The sequence below is a fragment of the Cinclus cinclus genome, chromosome 16 (assembly GCF_963662255.1).
Source record: "Cinclus cinclus chromosome 16, bCinCin1.1, whole genome shotgun sequence".
NCBI lineage: Eukaryota > Metazoa > Chordata > Aves > Passeriformes > Cinclidae > Cinclus > Cinclus cinclus.
The window spans coordinates 366,822-377,203 of NC_085061.1; the positions used below are offsets into that span (position 1 = coordinate 366,822).

At 54.8% G+C, this 10,382-nt stretch overlaps 1 protein-coding gene across 1 annotated transcript in view; it reads right to left on the reverse strand.

Moving 5' to 3' along the window:
- HS3ST4 (heparan sulfate-glucosamine 3-sulfotransferase 4) overlaps positions 1-7,797 on the reverse strand; it is a 50,639-nt gene extending 42,842 nt beyond the window's left edge. Inside the window, exon 1 of the mRNA XM_062503557.1 lies at positions 7,151-7,797. Within this exon, the coding sequence (XP_062359541.1) occupies positions 7,151-7,797 (647 nt within the window). The remainder of the gene's footprint in view (positions 1-7,150) is intronic.
- Positions 7,798-10,382: the final 2,585 nt, after the last annotated feature.

The following is a 10,382-nucleotide window of genomic DNA, read 5'->3' on the forward strand; positions in this document are numbered from 1 at the left end:
TTTGGCTTTTTTCTTCTTCCTTTTCATAAGTATGAATCTTTTCCCCAGCCTTCTACAGTCAGCTTTCAACACTCTACTTCAGCTTGGAAACTGCAGCTACCTAAATAAATAACAAATGGGGGAGCAGTGCCCATGTGCCATCATGGACCAGTCTGGGCAGCAGCTTGGACATGCCCAGGGACAGGAGCTGCTCTTGACAGGGTCAGGGCCCAGTCCTGCCCAGACACTCCCCCATGCCCTCACAGGTACTTTTGATCTAAACAGGAATTTCTCACTGTGATTGAGCAGACTCTTCTGGTAAACTTTTTCAAATATAGGGGAAACCAATTTAAACCTCATACAACCCTAAATAATACTTATTTTAAAGTGGACTAAAAGGCTAAAATGAACTGCTGCTGTCAAGCACACTGCAGTGAAATTACAATATCCACACTGGATGCTCTGGAAAGTTTGATTGTGCAGGTTCCTCACCTGGACTCCATACAAATGTTTTAGCCGTTCATTCATGCTCATACCCTCATACCCTTTGCAATTCATTGAAACCACTTCAAGCAAAAATCATTTGAAAGAAATTACCTCTGTGTATCACACTCTGAGCAGTGAGAAATGTCCCACATGAATCAGCCCAGCCCCCAAAGCAATAAAATTTCTGCTGAAGTGTATGAAATAATGACTCAGAGACTCAGAGAAAAGGAGTCCCCATGACAAGAAGAGGTGAAAGAAACACATGAAAAGAAAAAGACTCTGACCTTTGTCGATACAAGGTGTCACAAATTTGTGTTGGAATTTTGACTTTGAAAATCTAAAGCCTTTGCCCATAACTTTCTTTGAGAAGCTGTTGTTCCTTCTCTGCCACTCTGGGCTCGGTGCAGAACAGAGTGAGCCTTCCTGAGCCAGGGAGCAAGCAGGGGTCAGGTGCATCATTTAAACCAGAGAACACGACCACCCAACACTTCCCCTTTTGCTTCTCCGAGGGGCTATTTTCCCCCAGGCCTATTTCTGAGTTTTCTATAACTCTACATGCACACTGCACTCACAAAGAGGGCGAAGCTCACAAACTTCGACATCACAGGTAACACTTAAACTGCTAGCAGCAAAGCACCATAATGTTTACAAAGTGGGCTATTGAGCAAAATCCTAGAGAAAGGATGTTCTTGAGACTGCAGTGCAGCTGTTCAATGATTTCAGGGCTGGTGACATGTGCCAGTTTCCTACATGCTCCGAGGAATGTTCCACCAGCCACTGGAAGAGGCGTCCCCAGCGTGTGGCTGGAGTGCTGAGCCCCGTGTCCACCGCCCTCCCAAGGTTGCTGTGTGGCTGTTCTGTGCACGGGCTCCTCACACACACCGGGATCAGGGTGGGAGCAGGACCCCAGCTGGGCACGGTGGTGGGACCTGGCCCCGTCACTCTGCCCCACCCGCCTGAGGGGATGGGGCTGGACACGTCCCTGCCCAGGGCACAGACAGCCCCCCGATGCCTCCCCCTCTTGCTCCCACCTTTCTCTCAGCACTCTGTGCCCTCAGTCAACTACAAACCCATTTCACGTGGAGACAGAAGCAGTGACAAACCCTGCAGGAGCGAGTGCTCCAGAGCCCTCCTGCCAGCGTGTTGGCCCTGGCACTTCTCTCACTCTCTTTGCAGGAAGAGCCAGAGCAGCACACAGGGGCTGCAGGTGCTGAGAGCAGCTGCCATTCCCATGGCTACAACTGAGCAGCACGTGGATAACAATCATCAGGTGATAAAACACTGCAAATAGACACAATTCATTCCTTCATCCCATTCCTTGAGCTAAAGCAGAGCAGAAATGAGGGAGACAACTGCTGCCCAGGAAGGGTGCAGGGTGGGTTCCCCTGGCCCAGCACACAAGGCAGGGGTAGAGCCAGGAGATCCCAGCTCTGGCTCACAGCAGTTTCACTGCAGTAGCTGCAGGATGCAGAAGAAAATCCATGCCTGCTGCTGGAGTGGCCTCTCGTCAGGCCCCAGATGGATGAAACACTGGGGCCAAGCAGCATAAAGCCTGACCCTTCTCACAGTCCCCAGCCCAGAGCTGACCCAGGTGTCAGCAAAGTCCAATACACTGCATCCACAGAGGAGAGAGGCAGCTGAGTCACTACATTTTAGCAAAAGCCAACTCACAGCAGGGCCCAGAAACAAATCAATACACTTTCCCTAAGTTACCAGAAGTGCAGTGGGTACAACACTCTGGAAAGGCCTTTTGCAGAGAAACACAGCAGTTCCCAGGCTCTGCAGCAGTGCCTGCGGACAACAGCACACCCCAACCCACGCACCCATTGTAGGGGTTCCCACCTACAGCACCATCAGCACAGGCTCACAGCGCTGATGGGAAGGGTTTGATGTCCTGAATGCCCTGAGCCGATCCGAACAGCACAGGAATTACCCAGCAACACAATTACAGCTCACACAGCCAGGTACAGCTCACAGCCAGGTACAGCTCACAACCAGGTACAGCTCACACAGCCAGGTACAGCTCTCACATGGCCAGGTACAGATCTCACACGGCCAGGTACCGCTCTCACATGGCCAGGGGACAGTGTGGGATGAGGCTGAAATGGCCCTGAGCTATTGCTGCTCAACAGCTATTAGAGGATGTTGAAGAAGGGTCCCCTTACACATCCTTGGACACGATTCCTAGCAGCAGCCATGGCAGCAAAACTGGGTGCTCAAAGGTCAGATCATCCCCGGGCACACAGGGCTGGCCAGGTCAGCACAGGAAGGAAGGTGAGACGGCCCCATGGGGAGCAGAGCCCACGGCCAAAGTAACGACACACAACAGCCATCTCCCCATGCAGACTCACCCAGCATCCACAGGGATGTGACTGGGAGTGCCAACTCCGGAGCCACGGAACCGCTGCCTCGTGAGCACGTGTTTATTACTGAGAGAAGAGCTCCCTGGCAAGGCATTATTCATTATTTGTATGAGGGCAGCAGCTCACCAAATAACACGCAGGCCTGACTGCTCAGGAAAACACTCCAAAAAACCCAGACAGGCAGTGCAAATAGCATTAGACATGCAAGCCGTTCCACTGCCTGCCATGGTGACTGCTCCTGCAGCGGGGCCACTCCACACACACAGCTACACCCTGTCCAAGAGCTCAGCACTGGAGCCCAGGGCAGACAGGGGAATGGGGTCTAATCACAGATATGGCTGCAGCCTCTCCATGAGGGTTCCATTGACAAGGAAGCAAGGAGTAAAGCAATGTGCATGTACACACAGAATTTAATCAATCAGCAAACCTTAGAACTCAATTTCAACTTACCACTATCAGGTGTTCTCTTTGTGTTATGGAAATCATATTCGTATTAAAATTGCAGGTTTGTTTTCAAAATACTGTCACAAATCCCCAGTTTTTGTGCTAAAGGCAGGATGTCAAGATAGCCTTGAAAGCATAACATGACAGAACTGAACCCCCTCACTGTGCTGAGCCTGCAGGCAGCTGGGGATGGTGGCTGGGGGCACTGGGCTGTTCCACTCAGCTCAGAAAACCTCAAGGGTGCCCAAGTGATGAGGTCTCCTATGCTGGTCATTTGCACCAGCAGAAAGACACAAGTAAAGCCCCCCATGCCAGGGCTCAGAGATCTCAGTCCCTTCACAGAGCCACCTTCAACATTTCTCTTCCTAAATCCCCAGAGCAGTCACCAGCAGTATCTGAGCATCCCAAAGTATTGGCACCTGCACAGGTGGACCCAGTGCTCCACTCTCAGTGATGGGGCAAGGCAGTGGCTACTGCACAGTGCCGAAGGGGATCCCCTCCCCCTCCTTCTCCAGTCACACTCAGCCACTGGGACCAGCCACTCCCAGGCTCCCCTGCAGACCCCTGCCCACCTCCCTGGGTGCTCTCCTCTCTGAAACCAAAACAAGGCCCCTGGCACAACAAGGGGACAAACCTGTCCAGGTGCTGGACACTGCAGGCAGTTTGCAGTTCCCATTATCCACGACATCCCTACACAATTGTGTGCCCTTGATCCATGCCCAGGGAGGGAACTCAGGCATTTCCCAAATGCTGCGCCTGTGCTTGTAATGAGCATTTATTGATGTAATCTCCATTCCCCAGCCTCAGAGGCCACTCTGTCATTCTGCCATCCTTTCTGTGCTCTGAGAAAGGCTCTCAGTGCTTTTGCAGTGCAGGGTAGCTCAGGGCAGAGCTCCTGGCATGGGACATGCCCACTGAGGCATGAGCACCACACTGGAGAGAGCAAATGCCTGCAGTCCAGCCTGGCCACAGGGGACATGCAGAGATCACTCTGAGCCTGGGCATGTGACAGAGCAGGGGGACACTTGGACACTGGCTAAAAATCAGCAGCAGCAGCTCCCGCAGGAAAGCTGGCATATCCTGGGGAAGGAAGGAGCAAATTAAAGACAACGGCTTACAAAGCAACAGCAGAGGAAGATTTGATGTTGTTTAAGGAAAGCTATGCCATGGAACGTGTCCTTCAGACAGCCCAGCATTAGGTCAGACAGAATCAGAAACTGCAACCATGCAAACAATTCTGGCAGGAGAACAGAAACTAACCAAAACTAGTCTTGGCCCAGTTTGCACCAGTTTGTATGTGGGAAGACCTCTGTTCACAACTACCACATGAACTGAGCTAAAGACATCAGAGACAGCATACAAACCTTCAGCTTTCCATACAGGTTCCCAGAAAAAAACAGAGCAGGCAGTGTGGAACTGCCATCTTGCCATGCCACCCTGCCCCAGCAGCACAGAGCTAGTGTCCCTTGGCCCAGTGTTTGCAGCAGCTCCAGCCTCTGAGAGATCCTGGACCAGACGCCCAGAGCATTTAGGGGGCTCTTCAACCTCAAGGCAGCAGAGACACAGGTAATGTGACATGGAGCACACACAGAGAAATGGCAATGCCATGGCACTCTCTCCATTTTACGGGTGGAGAGACCAACGTGGAGAAGGCATTTCTTTTTCCTCCAGCTCTTTGAGGCTGGGAGACAATCTTGTGACTGAACAACTAAGCAAGGAACCCTGAAGGTCTGCCATTCCCTTATTTCACTACGTAAGAAAATCCTGACCATGTTAAAAGCTCACAGAGTGTAATGCGGAAGTCACCATAAGGAGACTGGTGGTAAAAACTTCAATAGTTGCTTCTTTGCTGAAAGAACATTGACATTTCTGTGGATAGGAAAAATCCCCAATTACTCTACCTGGGACACAGCTGTGAGCTGCCAGCTTCCCTGGCACACTCAATCAGGTAATCTCCCGGAAGGTCAGGAAGAAACAGCTGCTGGAATGGACAGCGCTCTTTCCCCATTCTGCTTTTGGTTTGTGTTTGTATGGCACTAAAAGCCAGCCCATGATGACAGCCTGGCACCAGTGCAGCACCAGGGAAGTCGTGGCTGCTGCTGAGCCGCAGACCACCAGCATTGTCCTCCTGCCCCTGAAAGGCTGATCACTGAAGGAGGGGGTGAGGAGTACGTGTTTGGGCTGGGCAGGTGTGAAGGTAACGGCAGGTCAGGCAGCCAGGGCTGCAATGGCACAGGGCACCAGAGTCATTTCTTTACCCTGTGCCCAGAGCATCCACCCCACAGCCTGCTCTGCCCAGACCCTCACACACCAAGGGTGCCCCAACCTGTTCTCCCACCTCTCCCACCCGAGCACAGAGCTCCAGGGCTGGAAATGAGCAGCACACGCCAGAGAGCTGCTGCAGGGATAGAAAATGCCAAACCGCATCCTGCAAATGAAAACCTGTGTGTGCCTCTCACTCCATGAGAGGAGCTACGCCCACTCACTAGCCCTTTTCTAGCAACAGAACTTTAAAGATGAAAAAGCAGCTGTTCATCTTATTCGGAACTTGATATTCTTCCTCCTTTTTTTGTATAAAGCCAACCTTTTTTTATATGCCACTTTCTATCCTCTTCTAGCCAGTTTTCTAAACTTATTTTTCAAGGTAAGCCTTCGTCCAAGAAAATTCAGTACAATAAAATACTGTGTCTGAAATTATATCTATAATCACAATAACCATAAACAGTCCTTTAGTTCTTACCCCCACCAGAGCAGTACACCAAAAACACTCTCAGAGACAACGTCACTTTCTCATGATGTCCACTGGTGATGTCCACTTTCTTGAAATCCCTCCAGAAAATCCCACAGCATTTCACCAAAGCCAAGCAGATACCACACCAAATGTTATGGAAACTTTGCTTCCACAATGCCCAGAGAAGATTGCCTGGAGTTTCTCACATTTAAATACCCCTGACACAAAGAGTGTGTACTGTATTTTAATGAAGAGTGACCAGATAATCCAGGCAGTAACTAGCCTGCTGCCTCTCATTTTTAGCTTCATTTTCAGAGCAACTAAGCACCTGGCATACTAATCACAACAAGAACTTCACCAGCTCAGTCATAGACCACTTTTTGATCAATGACCAGTATGGTTTGCTTTGAACAGTGAACTACAGACCTAGTGGGAATTTTTAAGTTCTACTGATGTGCTGCATTCTGCTCAGAAATTTTTAGAGAAACACTGAGCCATCACAATCCATTGATTTCCTAAACCTGTCAAGACATTGAACACTTCCTTGCTGCAGTCCAGTGTTTTCTAATAACCAGGACTTTTAGCATAAAATTCCTTTAAAATGCTACCCGATCAGAAACAGTATTTAGAGACTTTTCACGAACAGAATTAGATCTTGTCAATGGAAAAAAACTTCCTAACGTGGAACTTGTTGAATAAAGAGTAAACCTTATTTGTCAAGCAAAGCCTGTGCTCGCATGAAGGCAGCATCCTTCAGCCCTAGCAGCACCTGGAATAACTTGCAATCTTGTTTATTTCGGTAATTATTAATTACCGACCAGTTTAGGCGTATTTTGCACCACGTTCAGCTGAACTGCTATGGTCTGCTCACACACACCGAGCAGCCGAGAGGGATGTCATTAGAGATTTCCTGCTTTCCCACCAGAACAGCGCGTTTTCAACCACCGCCGCTGCCAGGCGCGGCCCCGGCGCCCCCCGCCTGCCCCGGCCCCGCGGCTCGGCTCCGTGCAGGGCTCCCGGAGCTCCGGGTCCCCCCGGGGGTAACGGGGACCCCCGGGACCGCGCAGGAGCTCCCCCCGTCCCGCACGGACACGCGTTCCTCCCTCCCCTCACCGCCGCGGATCTCACCGCAGCCCCCCGGCCTCACCTGTACCACTCCAGCCCTTTCTCGTAGTTCCTGTCGAAGAAGTGGGGCTCGGTGCCCACGGCCCGCACGTCGGGGTGCGCCCGGATGGCTTCCAGCAGCGCCCGCGTCCCCCCCTTCTTCACCCCGATGATGAGCGCTTGCGGCAGCCGCTTCTCGCCGTAGTCCGGCGTGGTGCTGCTGCCGCCGCGGCCGCCCGGGCAGCCGGCCCGGCTCAGCTCCTCGTCCGTGGTGCTCGACTCCTGCGGGTCCCTCTCGAAGGCTCCGCTCTGCGCCGTGATCACCTCCCCGGGGGCCAGCTGTGCCCGCAGCCAGGTGCCCGCCGCCCCTTCCCGGCTGCCGTTGGAGGAGGCCCGCGGCGGAGCGGTGGAGGGGCTGCCCGGGGCGGCGGAGGGGCTGCCCGGGGGACTGGCGGGGGAGCGCGGGGCCGCCGTGACCGGGAAGGCGGTGGGGGAACGCGGGGCCCCGGGGACCGCCGAGCCGGGGAGTGCGGCGGGGGAGCGCAGGACGGCCGGACCGGTGCCCCCCATCAGGCTGTAGCACAGGTAGGTGAGGCACAGCGAGAGGCTGCACATGCAGAGCAGCTTCCGCGCCGGGGGCCCCTTAGAGCCGCGGCCGCCCGGCACCCCCGGCTGGGCGGGGGGGGACATGGCTGCTCCCCGCTCCTCGCCCCGGGCACCGGGCGCACATGGTGTCAGCCGCCGCCCGGCAGCCCCAGCCGCATGGGGCGCCGCCGCCCGCCCGCCCCGCCGCCGCCGGTGGGGGGGGGCCCCGCATGGCACGGTCGCCGCCGGCCCCCGCCGGGTACCGGGGCGCTCGGGCTCCGCGCGGCCGCGCTCCGCTCCCGGCAGCCCCGCGCTGTTGCCTCCCGAGTTCCTGCCGCGAAACTTTGTGCCGGGTGGGAGGCGGGAGCGCGTTCCCGGCGCGGGGAGGGCCCGGCCCGCCCCCACCGCCGCCGCCGGGAGCGCGGGGAGCGCGCGGGGCCGGGCCGGGCCGGGCCGGGCGGCGACAGCGACAGCGACAGCGCGGGGCAGCACCGCGGACAGCGGCAGCGCCGAGATCCCCGGGCAGCACCGCGGACAGCGGCAGCGCCGAGATCCCCGGGCAGCACCGCGGACAGCGGCGGGCACACCCGGCTCGCCGGCCGCGGCCGCAGCAGCCTCAGCCCACGGATGCCCCACACCCCGCCTGCCCCCTCTGCTGCCACCCCTCGTGTCAGTGCTCACGGCACAGGCCCTCAGAAACAGGGCCGCTGTCGGCTGTACCCTACAAATCCTCCCCCTTTTCCCCTGCAAAGATCACCGTGCCGCAGCTCCTTGGCCCCTTGTTCTGACCTGTCCCCCCTCCACCTCCCTCGAAGTCACTTCTGTCCCCAGCCCAAGGTTCCTGCACAGAGCCTCCAGCTGCTGAGGGACAGCTCCTCTGGGACAGCCCCACGCAGCAGGGCCAGGCCCCTCGGTTCTGGCCCTAGGGGGATCTGGGACAGTTCCTTAGGGCAGCCTGCTTTCTTCTGGGATCCTGAGGAGAGGTGGCAGACCGTGGGCAGGGGCAGGCAGGAACTCGGTTTGGACCATGGAGGGTTCATAGTTTGGGTGCCAGGAGCTGCACTAGTAGATGAGGCCAATTACACCCTTGCATGATGCTCTTCCAGGAACTCTGTCCCCAGCCTTGGCAGAGCAGGCTGGGACTGACAGCCTGCCTCCTCACAGTTTTCTGGAGCAGCCGTCCCCTCTTCCCAGCTCCACGTTGTGTCACTTCCCACCTCTAGTTCTCAGGTTTGGCTTTAGGATAGATTTTGTGAGGGGAAGGAATGCATTATTGTCTCTCAGCTTTCTCCTATACCTTGTCTGAGGTTTCCAGGAGTCTCTCCAATCACAGGTGTTGCCCTGGGATACTGGGGGCATGTCACAGCCCATGGCATCCTGCCCCATAGCAGAACAGTGCTGGCAGTGCCATGTCCAGAGATTAATTGAGGAGCACAGCCATTTGCTAAAACCCTCACAAGTGAACGAGCAGCAATCTGACCTCGTGCACCTGCACTGCCAGCACTACTTGAGGGCAGTAGACCACAGAAAGAGCCAGCACCCCAGTGGCAAAAGCTGCTGAGCAGCTGTATGTTCACACATACAGGGACCACAGCTGCACTTGTGAGCCAGCTGTGGGAAAATTCAGACTGTGTCTCCAGCCTCGTGCATCTGTGAATGCTGTGTAGCATCCTGCCTGTGAGCAGCACGAGTACTTGGAGCCAGTCACCAGTCTGGGGAACTGCTGGACTGTGCATCCCATCACACAGAGGTGTTCTGGGTGAGGCTGGATGGGAGAGAGCTGGCAGAGCTTTCTCGTGCTCCCCCAGCTGATGAGCCATGGCCTGGGTCTTACAGGGGAAGCCCAGGGATTGCCCAAGTTTTACAGGGGAAGCCCGTCTCCAAACCTTGCTGTTGCATAGGGAACATAGAACCATGGAATGTTTTGAATTGTAAGAGATTCTTCAAGGTCATAGAGTCCAACACTTGCCATGAGCAGGGACACCTTCCACCCTCCCAGGTTGCTCCAAGCCCTGTCCAACCTGGCCCAGAACACTTGCAGGGATCCAGGGGCAGCCACAGCTTCTCCAGGGCCTCCCCACCCCCACAGGGAAGGATTTCTTTCCAATATATAATCTAACCTTGTCCTCTGTAAGTGTGAAGCCATTCCCCCTTGTCCTGTCACTGCTTTCTTTGACCTCCCTTTTCAGCTGACATACCTGTAGAAGCCCTTCCTGTTATCCTGTATGTACCTTGCCAAGCTCAGCTCCAGCCTTGGCCTTCCTGTTTCCATCCCTACACAACTGGGCAGTTTCCCTATACTTATCCCATGATACCTCTTCCCATTTCCACTGCCTGTGCATTTCCTTCCTCCCCTTGAGTTTGACCTGCAGGTACCATTTCAGCTATGTCAGACTTCTGCCTTCCTTGCCCAATTTCCTGTGCTTGGGGATCACAAGCCCTTGTGCTCCATGGAAAGTGTCCTTAAAGACCTGCCAGCTCTGCTCTGGTCCTTGTCCCTGAAGGCAGTTTCCCAGGGGGTCACATCAACTAACTCCTTGAAGAGCTGGCAGTTTGCTTTCCTAAAATTCAGAGCCCTGACTTTACTCTTCACCTGGCCTAAATCCCTCAGCTCCACTAGAGCAATGTGCCTTTGGAGTCCCAGCTACACTTGGTCTCATTGCAAAAGCAACATTTGGAAACAAAAATTA